The 16513-nt window shown below is 37.5% G+C and overlaps 1 protein-coding gene across 3 annotated transcripts in view; it reads left to right on the top strand.

Annotated features, from left to right (window-relative positions):
* The window catches only part of slc30a6 (solute carrier family 30 member 6), a 580472-nt gene that overhangs the window by 56511 nt on the left and 507448 nt on the right, over positions 1-16513 (top strand). For all 3 annotated transcript variants that reach the window (XR_007947027.1, XR_007947026.1, XM_051959637.1), the window contains exons 7-8: positions 10530-10610; positions 13846-13881. Coding sequence is in view for 1 of the 3 variants with exons in the window: in XM_051959637.1 (XP_051815597.1) it covers positions 10530-10610; positions 13846-13881 (117 nt within the window). In the remaining 2 variants the exon portion in view is untranslated. The remainder of the gene's footprint in view (positions 1-10529; positions 10611-13845; positions 13882-16513) is intronic.

The following is a 16513-nucleotide window of genomic DNA, read 5'->3' as shown; positions in this document are numbered from 1 at the left end:
GGTTGCCGAATTCGCTGGTTTACTTTTTGTCATAGGAGCCATCTACTCCCCTTTCTTAGACATATGTAACAATAGTGTTTTTCGATATTACTTGGCTTTTTGGGGGCAATTCCTTGTTTTTGGTCAGGAAGCCACACGCTAAGCTGCCATCCCTTGGTGACCCGGAAGGCCTATCTCGAAAAAAACATTTTTGTTTATAAATAAAAACTTATATTTATAAAAAAAAAAAGAACCATCAAAATGACACCATTTATCAGACTCAGAAACTATGAACACAGAATTTAATTGAATTGAAAATAATTACTTATTGTGTCAAATATTGCTGTTTGACAAAAACGTGATTTTAATTACAAAGTCTGTAAGTAATTAGATTCATTTTTTAATTGCGTCCCAACACTAGTTCAAATATTACATTTAATGTACCCTGCCCGTCCATTGGACCACCTTTAGCTCTGAGAATGACACGCTAATAAGCTCAATAAGCTCCTGTAAAGTCATAGCATTTAATTCTGTCCAGAGTTGCATTAATTTTCCACCAAGATTTTAATCTGATGATGGGAAAGTTGGACCGCCGCACAAAGTCTTCTCCAGAACATTCCAAAGATTCTCCGTGGGGCTGAGATCGGGACTCTGTGGAGGTCAATCCATGTGCGAAAATTACGTCTCATGCTCCCTGATCCACTCATTCGCGATGTGAGCCCCATGAATCCTGACATTATCATCTTGGAACATGTCCATGCCATCAGAGAAGAAAAACTCCATTGATATATAGACCTGGTCATTGAGTATATTCAGGTAGTCAGACCCTATTCTTTGGGAACATAACATTGCTGAACCTGACCAACCCCAGATCAGAACCCTAACCCCCACAGGCTTGTAGGCACTAGCCATGATGACTGCATCACTTCATCTGCCTCTTTTCTTTCCCTCATGCCCCCATCATTTTTGGAACAGGGTAAATCTGGACTTCTCAGACCACTTCTTCAGTTGCTCCAGAGTTCAAATTTTATGCTCCCTATCAAACTGGAGCCTTTTATTCTGATTTGTCTCACTGATCAGTGGTTTTCTTAGAGCTACAGCTGTTTAGTCCCAATCCTCTGAGTTCCCTTCGTATTGTGCGTGTAGAAATGCTCTTACTTTCACTATTAAACATAGTCATGAGTTCTGCTGTTGATTTCCCACAATCGTCTAAGAGTTTGTTCCGACCACAATTGTTCCTCGAATATGATGGTTCACTACTGTCCTTCAGGTTTTCATACTGCGTTGGACTGTTCTTAACTTGATTTTAGTAGTTTCAGAAATCTCTTTAGTTGTTTTCCTTGCTTGATGCAAACCAGTAATTTGACACTTCTGAAACAGATTAACATCCTTTCCATGACCACAGGATATGTCTTCCAACATGGTTGTTTAACAAATGAGAAGCTCCTCACTGCATCAGCTAGGGTTAAACAAGTTTTTGCAGCTGAAACGTATCAAAGTGGTGTTTGTTTTTTTTTGGATAGGCAGTGCATGTTGGGCCAAAAAATTTCAATTACTAGCCTTTCTTGATTAGCAGTAATTGGCATCAGCCTTGAAAAACCCATATCAGTCAATCCCTAACATGTTATTCTTGTAAAGATAACTCACTTGGTATATTTAGAACTATAAAATATTGCTGAACTTAAAAGGAGCAACAACTGCCAGGAACCTCCTGTAATTTAAATCTCATCTGAACTGAGCTTAAGTTCAGTATTGTCTAGTGCTGTTTATTTTACTTTTTGTATTATCAATCAAAAACAAAAAACCTAAAGCTACAATCTGGTGTTTTTTGTTTGTTTTTTAAAAAAAAAGATTTACTTTGCATTTATGACATTCTTCAGTGACTTAAGTGTATCAGTAGCGTTTCGGCTGAAGCTCCATCTGTATTTGTTTACGAGCTCCCATTTAATTCTGTACTATAGCTACACACACGCCGTAAACACAGATGTAGCATCGACTGCAAAGCGTCTGTCGCTGTTGGCTGGATCAACCAAATGGCTCATTGACACAGACGCAGCGTCCAAGTCAAACACCCAGCTACTTTATCATGTTTGTGCGCTCATGCGTGTGTTTTTGTGCATGTATGTGTCTGTGAGTACTGTCCAAACAGTGCATATGCGGCTGACAGGTGACCTCTGAACTTGAGGTGTGGGCGAGTGGTGATCCAGTGGAAATCTACTTTTCAGCTCGATTTGACTCATAATTCCTCAGTGTGTCAGCGTGTTTGTGGTCTTCGCCAAACTATACGTGCATGTGTGCATATGTGTGTGTGGTTTTGTGTGAGCTCATTGTGTGTGTTTGCGTCCTAATGAACTTTTAGGACGACGACGTCATACGTGGATACGTGGAGCAGTGCCTGTTTTGACTTCTATTTTTTTTCTCTCTCTCTCTCCTTTCAATTGAACTGGCATTAAAAAGAAGGAGAAGAGGGAGGGGGAAGGAAAGAAAAAACTTTCTTTTTTATTTTCTATTGAAAAAAATGGAATATCCAAGTTATTTTTGTTTTGTTTTTTTTCTATCTGAGATGATTATAAAGTGGTGAGATCTATATATTTATGCTTGCTAGTTTATTTGTCTGCTCTTGGTTATTTTACATTGGACGATTTTGTTCATTATCTATGGATAAAATAGGGTTATGTATATGTGTGTATATATATATGTGTGTGTGTGTGTGTGTGTGTGTGTGTGTGTGTGTGTGTATGCATGTATATATTTATATATGTATATTTCTTACTTTCTTTTTTTCTTGTTTGTTTTTTGTACATTTGTTGTTAGCATTTTTTTTTCTCATTTATTCATTTATTTTTACCATTCTTCTCAGATATGAGATGTAGTGTAGGGAGACTGGGGCTATGATTTCTCTTTTTAATCCTAGTATTTTTATTTTCAGCAGAACTAAGGAGAAAATTAATTGCACTTGTTTGACACTGGTTATGGATTTTTGGGGTGCGGATGCGGGTGATGTGTGTGGCTATATAAAATTGATCCTATCAGTTGCAAAGTTATTGAGACATTAATACAAATATGGTGACTACCACAAATTTACCAAAGAAGGGACTAAAACTGGCACATTTAAATATTTGTAGTCTTAGAAACAAGATAATAGATATTTCAAATATTTTATTAGAAGGTCATGTACATTTATTAGGAATCACTGAGACTCATCTGGATTTAACATTTATATTATGGGTGATTTTAATATAGACTGGAATTCATAACAGTGTCCGTTAAGGAACAAACTGCATTTAGTTTCTGAGGCATGTGGCTTAAAACAACTAGTAACAAAACCAACTCAGATATACTGTAGGAGTGATGGATCTAAAACCTCGATGCTCATTGATCATATCTTTACAAATTCAGCTGATTTCTGTACTAAAGCTGTATCAATCCCAGTAGCTTGTAGTGATCACAACTTAACAGCAGTGGTGCGAAAAACCAAGGTTCCTAAAGGCGGGCAAAAGATAATATTAAAAAGGTCTTACCAACATTTCAATGAAAATACTTTTATTGAGGATATCTGCAATATTTGTTGGGAGGATGTATTGAAAAATGATAATCCAGAGGAAGCAGTGGAGGCATTTAATAGGCTGTTTTTACAAATAAGTGATAAACACGCTCCTCTTAAAAAGAGAACAGTCAGGAACATAAGAACTGGTTGGATTGATGCAGAACTCAAGGATTGTATGAAACAAAGAGATGAGGCCAAAAAGGTAGCAAATGTTTCAAATTATGAATCGGATTGGCAGATATATCGCAAGTTAAGAAACTATGTAACAAATTTAAATAAAAAGAAAAAGAAGTTATATTATAAAAATCTGATTAGTAATGAGAAACACGACAATAAGAAATTATGGAGTATTCTCAACAATATGTTGGGAAGGAAGGGAAAAACGACACCATCATTTCTTGAATCGGGAGGTACTTTTATAACAAAGCCACAAGAAATTACTAACCATTTGAACAATTATTTTTGCGACAAAATTCAAAAACTTAGAAGTGAGATGGGACAAACTAATAATGCACAATCAAAAACATTAATAAGGAACAGTATTATGGTGGGAAAAATTGTAGGTTTGAGTTCACTAATGTTACTGTGGAGCAAGTTAGGAAATTATTGTTGGAATGTAAAGAGAAGCCAGCTGGTATAGATAATATTGACTCGAAACTATTGAAACTTGTTGCAGACATTGTGGCAAAGCCTATTTCTCATATTCTAAATTTGAGTATAGATAAGTGTATCTATCCTCAAGCTTGGAAAACGGCAAAAATTGTGCCATTGCCGAAAAATCCAACTGTATCATTCTGTGGCCCTAACAGTAGACCAATCAGCTTGTTGCCAGCTCTCAGCAAAATTATGGACCGAATTGTATTTGAACAAATCCAAAAATATTTCTCAGACAATCACTTAAATACAGATTTTCAACACGCATACAGAGCAGGGCATTCTACGACTACTGCTATGGCCCAGATGACAAGTGATTGGGTGACAGCATTAGATAACAAAAGATTGGCAGGAGCTGTACTTTTAGATTTTAGTTCAGCATTTCATCTTATAGATCACGATCTTTTGTTCCATAAAATGCATTGTTATGGGTTCAGTTCAACAGCATCACATTGGCTTCAGAGTTATTTAGGAAATAGGAGCCAAAAAGTATTCTTTAATGGAAGCTTCTCAAATGGAAATAATGTTTCCTGTGGTATACCGCAGGGAAGCTGCCTAGGACCACTCCTGTTCTCTATATACACAAATGATTTGCCATTAGTATTTAAAAAAGCAAAAATAGCAATGTATGCTGACGATTCAACAATCTATTCATCAGAAATTAAAATAGAAGAACTTCAAAATGTTTTAATTACTGATTTAAGATCTATAGACGAGTGGGTCACAAATAACAAGCTTGCTTTAAACATTGGTAAGACAAAGAGCATTGTGTTTGGAACCAGAAATATGCTGTTGAATGACCCCAATCTGAATTTGGTGGTCAAAGATATAACTGTTGAGCAGGTCATGGAGATAAAACTTCTTGGTGTTGAGATTGATAATAAGCTATCCTGGTCTAAACATATTAGAACTGTGGCCCGTAAGATGGGCAGAGGTCTCTCAACAGTTAGAAGATGTTCTCGCATGTTATCTCTGAACATGACCACAGATGTTAGAAAAACACTTGTACTGTCACAATTAGATTACTGTTCTGAAATTTGGTCATGTGCTGCTGCACCAGATGATTCTAGTATAATTGTTCTTGGTTATTGATAAGATAAATAGCATAATAGCACTATATGTTATTTCCAATAGGCGTGGTCTCACTCATAGGCGTCAGTTTAGGGGGGGACGGTGGGGACGTGTCCCCCCCACTTTTTGTCAGGTGTCATTTTGTCTCCAACACATTTAAATTCTTCACATGTAAGCCGTTGTAAACCCAGTTATTTTCAGCAGTATAGAAAATTCCGACGCTCCTGAACGCACCATCCGCACTCGGCCGAGAGTTGCACAGGCATGCAGCACACTTTCGTGAGGTAAAAAAAAAACGCGCAGATGCTAAATTTGCGCCCGTGCCAAGTGGAAGCTCCGACCAGAGGCGTACAGGGGCAAAATTTCGGCCCGGCAGAATTAGTACTATAGCGGCCCACAAACCACTAGCTGTGCCGATAGCTCAACAGGTTGAGCCTCCGCCTTTGGTGCGGTGGTTATGAGTTCGAGCCCAGTTTGTGGTATTTTGCCGCCGTTCTTCGACATTTTCTCAAAGTGCTGTGGTCTCCACCCCCCCCACACTTTTAAAAACAAACTGACGCCCTTGGTCTCACTGTATAATTCTTGAGCAGCTCACCTAGTTCAAAGTGAGGATGTTTAGATATCATAAGTAAAAGCCATTCATGAAATAATGTCACCACAACAGTTTGAAAGGAAACATCCGACACCTGCATATAGTGCTATTATGCTATTTATCTTATCAATAACCAAGAACAATTATACTAGAATCAAGTGGACGCAAACCAGAAATGCCATTAAATATTGATATTTTTGGTTTCAAACTGAAGTGTGACTTTAGTTCAGAGCTGCACCAGTAGGCAATGCAACTTGAACTGAATTGGAGTTTCTGCTGGTAGAGATTACAATCGCAATCTCTACTGGTAGAAACTCCAATTCTACCAAATCGCAGTCTCTACCCTGACACACACACACACACACACACACACACACACACACACACACACATATATATGAGTCACTCCACGAAACCGGTGCCTTTTCAACTTTGAAAATGTAAAATTTAAACTATATTTAATTTTTAATTTTTAAGTAGCCAGGAATCACAGAAGGTCTAAAATGACAGGAAACTATATTGTGCCATCTCAGGCTGTGTTATTTAATATTTGTTAATTATGTCAAATCCTGTTACTGTGGAAAGGTAACAGGGTTGACAGTAACAGGGTTGACCATTTTAAACTAATTTACTTGAAGCTAGCTAAAATAAATGCTAGTTAAAGTGCAAGCTATGTACTTTGAAAGATAATTACTTGTAGATATTGATTATATTTTGAAAAATAGAAAATTGATTATGTTTATATGTTAAAAACTGGTAACAGGATTGATGTTGTATGCTTGTCCCCCCCCTGGTTAAACCTTGAAAAAAACTTCAAAATACCAAATCAGAGATGAGAGAAACTTACTTGTCAATGAGCTGTTAGCATCCTGGTTCCAAGATGATGCAACCTCCTTTAAATCCTGTCAAATCTGGAATGTACCATTATTTTTATAGGGTTTTTTAGTTAGGGTAACAGGGTTGACACGAAATCAGGGGACGCCGATAAATTGGTAATTTATAATGGTTAATATATATTATTATTACCAAAAACACTGTTTTACAATAAGATCATACTTTAAACTACATGTAAATGTAAAAATTTTAACATTTTGCCTACATTTTACAAACGAAAAGTCCTGTACACATACAACAATAACAGTGAGGGACAGGCCAAAAACCTCACCCTCTTCAGCATGAAAGTAATTTAAATTAATTAAAATAACATTTCACTGACTTTAATTTGATGTTATATTAAGGAGAGAAGACAGGGTAATGTTATATTTTTAAATGAAATATTAATTTGTTGTTATCATAACTGTATGACTGATTGTTTCTTGGGGACGCAAAAGGCACCGATTTCATGGAATGACCCATATATATATATATATATATATATATATATATATGAATTGCTGTGTGAAGTTTAATTCGGAACCCAGAGTGTTTAGAAACTCAGCTGCAAGTTATTACTACTACTGTCAGATGCGTTATTTGTAGTTTTGGGTGCTCCAAGATTATGTGATGGAACGCTTAAGGAGTTGTCTACTTATTTTAGTTCTGGGCTTACATACATCCTTATTTGGTCTCAAGTGAGCAGTAAAATCACAGTATAAAAACCGAAAAATAACCACAGGTCCAAATGTTTCCCTTTGTTTTAGTGCAAAATAGTACATTCTGAAAAGATTTACATTTAGTGAACTATCTTTTCCGAAAAAAAATTATGAACAACCTGAAATTTCCTAAGAAAAATAAATTTAATTTCAACAATATTATGCCTCAATTTATAATTTACACATTAAAACTTACAGATCACCAGTTACTCTACAAAAGGTACAAAACATTTAATGGCAGGTTTCTGGAACTGAATAATATAGTGTTTCATTTTATGATCAAAACAACTTCTAGAAATTATTTAGAATTTACATAAATTTCCACATCTGTGTAGTAGTCTGATCACCTGAACTGACACACTATTCAGGAAGAAGATTAGGTTGTCCTCCTGCCTTGTAAATTAATTAAATTTCTATCTTAAAATGCATAAAAGTTGTGGCAGTGCATCGACAATAAAGTTCCACCAACCCTAACTCTGTTGTACTGAAGCTGCTGACTGACAGCATACTGCACAATGATCAATGACTTTAAAATATTTTCACAATAAGGATTAATTTTCACCTCTAATTTTTACACTTTGCAAAGTCATCCATATGTTTGCCACCCCTGCTCTAACTCAATGCTGGCTGAATATAATTTCAGTAGAAGTTGTCGTAACTCAAGAACCCAAACTGTTGGGTTAGTATTGTCTTGTTGAGTCTGAACATTGATTTTTAGATTAAAAACATAGTGCAACAACCAAATTATGTTGGTATTGTCCATTTGTATTGGTTTATCCACAAGCTTTGGTGTCTGCTTTGGTGTTTGGTGTGTGTTCAGAGCAATTTGTCTCAGTGTGAATTTACTTGGTGCATGTTTTTGGAGATCTGGCTTTACAGAGCATACGTTGCATGAACAAAAATCCAGCAAAAACGGAGCAGAATGGTAAATGGACAAAACAAAAAAACCTATAAAACCTGTGCGTTTTTCTGTCCGTCGTCCGGCTGCATGTGTGTCCGCGTCTCTTTGCATTAATCCATACTGTGCTTCACTTAGCCTGGACAGAAGCTCTTGGTTTAGTGGTATTATGAAAGACATCAGGTCAGATTTAACCCCCATAAGCCCGACGAATCACTCAGTGAGACAAAGCTGTTCATCCTGGACCGGCTGCTCCACATCGACCCCATGAACTCAAGAGACAGTCAGGAGGTCAGCAGCAGCCTCAACTGAATATCTGCTTCACTGCTCTGAAGTTTCAACACTCACAAGTTTATGTGGCTAAACTTTGTTCAATGGCTAGATTAATTTAGAAGTACTGGGCATGATAGTCTCTTAAACCAAATAGTCTTTTTATTCCTGGAAGTTGTAAAAGGAACTCTAATAATTGATCAACAGAACATTAATAGGCAGCTCTTCTGATAACAGGTTGATTTTCATGGAAAAGTTACACAAAAGCTGCTCAGATTGAATAATTGGCTGCTTTTCTTCATCTAGCAGCACAGGAAATGACATTTAATGACGTTACCTCGGACTGATGACGTTAAGACATTTTCACTTGACAAACTCGAAGATTAAATGAAAAGACAATATTCCGTATTTTTGATTTATATGAATTTCTGCATCTGTATCCTCCCCGTGTTGATGTAAACCCACTAAGTTTTGTATTTCAGCTCATTTTAGATGTCGTGAGACCATTGTATTTGAATGAATGAACATTGTTTAGGCTTCATCGGATTTATTTTGACAGCAGTTTGTTGTCGTTGTTACTCTCATAATGATGTCTGTGGGGCAGAGGGAAGTTAGTGACTAGAATCTGGTCAGTCATGTTTTTCTCTCGAAGTATCAAGGTTGTATCAGGCTGAGTTCCTGTGTTTGAGCTTTAAAGGCTGATTCAGGAGGATTTGTCCCAAGGCAGGGAAGCGACAGAGCTCAGACATCATGTTCAAGTTGAAGGACATTATCAGGAGTGAAAATCTCATCAACAATTATTCATTTTCTCATGTGATCAGATTTTCTTTATACTCTGAATTTCCTGCTTTTACATTTTGGATTTTAATGAAGCATTTCTTTGACAGAAGTGCATGAGGAGCCCTTTTATATGTTGACTCATTAAAAAAAAAAAAAAACGCCCCGTAAAAAACGTGAAGGAGGAGAGAATGCAGCAAAGCTGTTTTTGATTAAACAATTTTAAGTTATTTTAAATCTTATTTCATGACAGTTACTTTTAACAGTTATTTTAGCTCTTATTTTATGACAGTTATTTTAAACAGCCCTTGTTTTCTGACTTTAGTTTTTGATCTTTTTACTGTTCTTTTTCTTTTAATAATTGCCTTTGTTTTCTGACTTCTGTTTTTGATCTTTTTACTTTTCTGACTTTTTTTTAATGATGTCATAAATGTTTTCTTTTGTTTTTCTTTTACTAATTGTTTTCATCTTCTGTCTTAATGTCTTTGTAAAGCACTTTGAATCGCCTCATTGTTGAAATGTGCTATATAAATAAATTTGCCTTGCCTTGCCAAAGTTACCAATACTGGGGGAAAAAAAGTGATGTTTCTTCATATTATAGATAGTTTACTTTTTTTAATGTTTCCATTCTTGTTTCCTCTCTGCTTTGCATAAACACCGCTCACAGTGTAGCTGAAAAATTCCTGAATTTTTGTCACATAACTGTTAGCCACGGAATTTTGTTTATTGCAGTATCTGGTTACCATCAACTGCTGATTTTGGCAAACTTCTGAGAGACACGACACACGTTGAATACAGTGATTTTCATGAAATGTCACAAATAGTCAGTTTGAACTGGGAGTTACACGATTAGTTCATGAACGTTCGAAAAGTTTGAAAGTCTTAATTAAACTCTGCAAGTTTGTATCTCATTTACTAAAATTACCAAAAAAAGTGGTATTTTTATCAGAGACTAAATTCAAAAACAACAACATAATGTTGGCATCAGCTATACCGCTCTCTAAACATCAGTCAGACACTAAACGCTACAGTTTTGCCTGATTTAAGTAAAACAAAAATGTGGATTCTGAGTGATCCTGATGCTCCAGGTGTTGTGAGACATTGGACAAGTATCTTCCAGCATGAATGACATTTATTTTTTCTCTGCAGGTTTGAACGATTGGAGGTTTTGGCTGTTTTTGCTTCGACTGTTCTTGTCCAACTTGGAGCTTTGTTCATCCTGAAGGAAAGGTGTGTACGTCTCACAAACAAACAGAAGACTTTAAAAGTAGATCAGAAACATGATCAGTTAATTACATTTTTTCTTTTGATCATTTCACTCAGGTTTTATTTTAAGATTAGGATCACACGTCTCTCTTTGTTGTTCTTTCACATCATCACTCACCCCGTCTCTCTCGATTAAAATTTTAATTACTGTCTGAGTGGGACTCAAAACAGCATTAGTACTGCCAAAGCAACACACATTACATTGTTTAGATCTTTTGTTATTTCTCTGTCATTAATTTGAGTCCATTAATTTACTCCACACAAGTTATTTTCAACAATTTCTGCCATAAAACGATATGCACTGCTGTCATAATTCCATGTTTTCCATGAAAACTCACACTTTTATTCATGTGCTAACATAATTTCACAAGGGTTTTCTAATCACCAGTCTTTCAACACCATTAGCTAACACAATGTAGCATTAGAACACAGGAGTGATGGTTGCTGGAAATGTTCCTCTGTACCCCTATGGAGATATTCCATGATTCATTTAATGTTATATTCATTGGTAAAACTTTCATAAAAAAGAACATTTCTAGGTGACCCCAAAGTTTTGAACGATAGTGTAAAAACTGCAGGAAGTTTTAGTCAAATCTGCACGAGTATTATGATGTATAATATTCCATATAAACATGACATTATACAGAAGAACAAAGAAAAATTGGTGTTTCCAAATTGTGCTTCCTCTTAAATTGCAGCAAAAGTGTCTGTGAACTCTGTTAAATGTAGAAAATAATAATATAATAATAAGAAACTGGACTTTTTTGACTTGTGAGAGTGAGTGTGTGTCTGTTGAAATCAGTTCACAACTTTGTCCTTCAGTGTGTAAGACCCCAGAAATGCTTCAAAAGGTGGTCATGGGTTTTGTCTTGTAGGTTTTGTGTGCGTGTGTGCGATCAGGTGCTGGCTATTGTTGTGGGGACCTAATGTCCCCACAACAATAGGAAAACCAAAAGAAATGTCATTTGTGGGGACCTCATTTGGGTCCCCACAAATGGAAACAGTGTTTTCTTGGCCATGTTGTTGTTACTGAAAAAAGTAAAAGTGCAAAAACGTTTCTTTAGGGTTAGCCATTGTTTTGGTCTGGGTTAGGGTTAGGGGTTAGATATGAATGGGAGTCAATGGTAGATCCCCACAAGGATAGGAAAACACAGTGTGTGTGTGTGTGTGTGTGTGTGTGTGTGTGTGTGTGTGTGTGTGTGTGTGTGTGTGTGTGTGTGTGTGTGTGTGTGTGTGTGTGTGGTGTGAACTGCAGGGTTTTTCAGTCTGGGGGAATGTCACTGCCTGGCGGTGTCTGTCATCGTAACACACACACCTCCAGGTACCTGCCGTGGGGTTGTCTTGCGGTCACTTCTCAGGGAAGGGAGGGGTGGATTTGCACGATAGCAAGACGCACACACACACAGACACGGGTTAACAGTTGGCTCGCTGCCCACTGACACTTTCAAGTTGCAGACGTGGGTGTGGGGGTGTGTGTGTTTGACTGCTGGACTCAAATTTGTCCGACACTCTAATAGTTGGTGTGTTTGTTTTGACAACATGGGTCCCCGACTGGGCAGCAGGTGTTAAACTTTTTCTTTCAACAATTAAACTTCGTTCTCAATCAGAGTTTGAGGTTTGTTAATGTGACAGTCGCCACGGCAACAGCACTGATGCTTCACTGACTTGAAAAAGCTTTTAGACACACTTTGACAGATAAAAGAAAATGAGAAAGCAGTCCACAGAGAAGTGACTGCTGTATGTACAATGCAATGTAAACTCCAGCAGTGATATGAAAACATGTAGCAAAAACCTAAAAATGTTTTAGTTTTTAGTGGCAAAAGTTAAATTTTGGTTGTTTATTTGAAAAAAGGTGCAAAAATTGACATTAGCCCCTTTGATGTTTTTCCATGTGTTAACATATGTCACTAATTGTCAAAAAAAGGCGGCGTCACAGTTTATAGATATTTTTATTATTACTTATTGTATGTAATTAATTTACTTGTCTTTTTTCTGCTCTGTGCAAACACATACTGCAGTTCAGCTTAAAAGTCGCTGAATTTTTGTCACGTCACTGTTGGTCACAGATCGGACCTATTGTGCTGAGGAGCACAGAATTTTGTGTTTTTTACAGAATCTGGTCAATGGAAGTGGGTTATTGTTGGGAAAGTTTTATGTTAGGCTTGTAGAATATAACAATTACAATGAAATATGCAGATTATTGACTTCGATTGGTTTCCTTATGGAATGGCTCATCACAAAAGCCTGCCAGAAAGCTGAAAATCCCACTTTTCTTTGAGTTTTTACAGTTTTTAATGCTGATAAATAGTCTCCCAATGTGTTTTTATCGGAATCTAATTTGTGCAAACGGTTTGCTTGTAGTAATTAGACATGGAGAATAAAGTGATTTGGGTGAACAATCAAGAATCTCGTCTTAGATTTATTTCACCTCATCACAAATTTTCAATTTAAGGCCTGTCAGAAAGTTGAAAATCTAAAGATTCTTTCTATTTTTAAAGTTTTTAGTGCTAAAAAGTGGGGTGGGTGGGTGGGTGAGTGAGTGAACACTGAAAACACTGAAAAAATATTAGACATGTTGATTTCATTTTTTTCTATTATTGTAAACTAAATAATCAATTAAATTGTACTTATGGCATTCTAGCTGTGCCATATTGCAGCAAAAACATTTTACTGTCTCTCTGCTTCTACTCATGGTGTTCTGTTTCCATAGAGGTGCAGGACTTTATATTGCAGTGAAAATGAATCGAATCCTGCAGAGTTCCTTAAAACAGAAGATAAAAATGAACATTTTTCTGTCTTTTTCTACACACTCGACAGCACAGTTAATGTTATGAATGGCTCAGTAGAACAGCAGCACAGAGGGAAGAGACAGACTCTTTGTGTGTATGTGTGTGTGCGCGCGCGCGTGACAGTTTCTTTTTCATGCATGTGTGTCGTGTCGATGTGTGCGTTTGTGTGTTTGTGCGTGTTAATGTATTTCCTGTTTTCTTTCTGTGTTTGTTCGCCCCTTGTCTCCTTTCATTCATTTCATTTGTCTCCATCACTCTGACATACACACACACACACACACACACACACACACACACACACACACACACACACACACACACACACACACACACACACACACACACACACACACACACACAGAGTCCCACCTGGCCGCTGTTGTTGACTGTGTTTGTTTCTGTTTTGTTAGTGTGGAGCGCTTCATGGAGCAGCCTGAGGTCCATACGTAAGTATCACCAAATTCCCACATCACATTGTAAAATAAACACACACAGCATGATATACTCCTCTGTGTGTGTGTGTGTGTGTGTGTCGCTTAGTGAAAACACACATGCTCACAGTGCCAGCTGTTGTCAGGACAGAACATCCCAAACAATTGGGTCAGACAGACCAACAAACAGAATTACATCGTCAGATTGTCTCATAACTGACGGACTGACAGCGACGTGTTCACTGTTAATTTTACTGTCTGCCAGGGTTTGTATTTGTCCACACCAGCAGAGTTAATTAAACACATGCAGGCCGCCTCAGGCTAACATCCACTCTGTCAGTCAATAGATGTGTAAATAAAATCAGAAAGTATAAAATTTGGCCGGTAGTGTGAGGCAGTTGAGCTTTACTAAAAAAGTGTCCTCTAATTCCTCAAAATGTGATGGTCGTCTTGCACAACTGAACATATCTGCTTCTGTCCACACAAAAATCAACATATTACCTCCCGTTTGTTTAGCCTGTCAGTCAACTGAAATGTGAAAATGAACCAGAGTCGGTGCAGTGACTGTGTAGTTTCCACGTTTGGAAGAGAACCTGAGCTCGCTGTCTGGAGCTGCTGCATATAGAAACACCACAGTTCATCAGGAAGTTGTTCATGCACTGGCTTTTTAGTGTGGCTGCACTCTTGTGTTTTTTTTCCCATTTTGGTTAAATACAAACACCTCATCTGTAATTTCTTCACACATTCTGTAATGATGCAGTTTCTTTTTTTGTCAGCATAGTCTTGGACCTAAATTTTGTCAAAGGTAGTTCTTCTTTTACTATATCAGAATCAGTGTTGAATTTCATGAAAATTCTGCAGCCTGGTGCTCAAATGCAGCAGGAATGTTGGGCTGCTTTACCTATAATGCACCTGTCACAGCACAGGGCTATAATACTAGTTAGTTAGCTATAATACTAGTTTCTGAGAGACATTGTGCTTTTTCAAATGCCAAATATTGATGCTTCAACAGTTAAAATGTTGTTCCTGGCCATGCTTTGGCTACGCTATGCAAAATATGCATAGTGCTACATATTGTTGGCTGTTTTATCTCATTCCAGTGCTTCCCACATGCTACAAATGTACTTGTAGTGGTCTCATGCAGTTTAGAGAGGGAGTGTGAAGTGTGTAGATGTTTTATAGTGTCAAACTTTTTCACAATAAAATATCACCTCTAATAAATACATTTTTTAAAAAGTTTCTTTGCTTTTGTACAAGTTTGAAATGTTACGGGAATTCAACCAATGCAATGGCGACAGAGAATCCTACAATTAGCCAAGTTGGCAGGTCGAGTGGTTATTGGTTGAAAGGTTGAACCAGAAAGGGTGTGATGAAGCGCTACTGATCCAACAGGGCTCAGTTTCATTCCGCTATAATGTCTGTCTTTTCCAACAAACAAAATAACACCGCCACAAACGCAAACAGAAACCTAAATTTTCCAGATATTGCCTCCTCGTGGCAGCAGACACCAACAACCGGTTGATCCACGGAGCTGTGAGACGTTAGGGGACATACAGTCATCACAGAGACAGCCTGAAAAATTAATACTGATTGGGATTAAATGGATTATTGATCAACCCTTTAATGTGTTAAACTAACTGCTTTATTAGTTCGTCTCGCTCTCTTCGTCTTCCTTCACTCTCTTACCTCTCTCAGCCAGCAGTCCGATTTTCTGGCTGCTCTCTCTCCCTCCATCATCTCTCCATTATAAAACAGATTAGTGACGGCTTTTATAACCTAAAACACAGTGAGACTTAAACCTGTCTCCTGTGACGAGATTACCTCCCCCCTCCTCGTTTCTGTCCCCCCCCCCCTCTTCTTCTCTGAATGGATGCGATTGGACGGCATGAAAGACAACGGCTAACCGGAGGGACAGGTGTCTGCCGGACAGACGGACAGACTCACACATTCTCTCTCTCTTTAATCTGTTCTTTGGGGGAGTCGGGGGGGATTCATCCAGTTATTGTGGCTCACCGTTGGGCCGCCTGTTGATCCCGCTGGTTGTTTGGACCAATTTTTAGGCTCTTAAATGGATTGTCCCATGTGATTAGTGTATTGAAGACTGCAGCTGTGTGTGTATGTGTGTGTGCGCTTGTATTACTCATGTTGTGCGGATATAAATGTGTTTGTGGTGACTCGACTTTCTTTTTGGGATTAAAAACGTGTCCTCTTGACATAAATCATTACGTTTTAAGGGCTTGGTTAAAGGTAAAGGTCCAACAAGCAGTCATGGAAAAGACAAATTTGACAGCTGAACATTTTTTTTCTCAACGTGATCAGCTTCTTGTCAAATGATCTGTGCATTTTAATTTGTGACTCCACCTGCACATAACAAAATACACACTTAAAGCCACACTGTAAACATATAGCCTCTGAAATATGTCTTTAGGGTCGTCCAGATCTATTTTCTCCTCCCAATCCGGTAAGAGTCATTTGATATTTAGTGTCTGCTGATATTTGACACCATTTTGCCCAGATAATAGACGTGAGATTGACAGATCATTGGCCTTTCTGATTTTTGGGGTTAATATTTGGACATTTTTTCACTCATCGAAGTTGGGGTTTTTTGGGGTTTTTTCTAGTAATCAAGTACCATAATCAAATCAAA

Source organism: Acanthochromis polyacanthus, chromosome 15, assembly GCF_021347895.1.
Source record: "Acanthochromis polyacanthus isolate Apoly-LR-REF ecotype Palm Island chromosome 15, KAUST_Apoly_ChrSc, whole genome shotgun sequence".
Lineage (NCBI taxonomy): Eukaryota > Metazoa > Chordata > Actinopteri > Pomacentridae > Acanthochromis > Acanthochromis polyacanthus.
The sequence above is the reverse complement of the archived record's forward strand: the minus strand, read 5'-3'. Positions and strand labels throughout refer to the sequence as shown.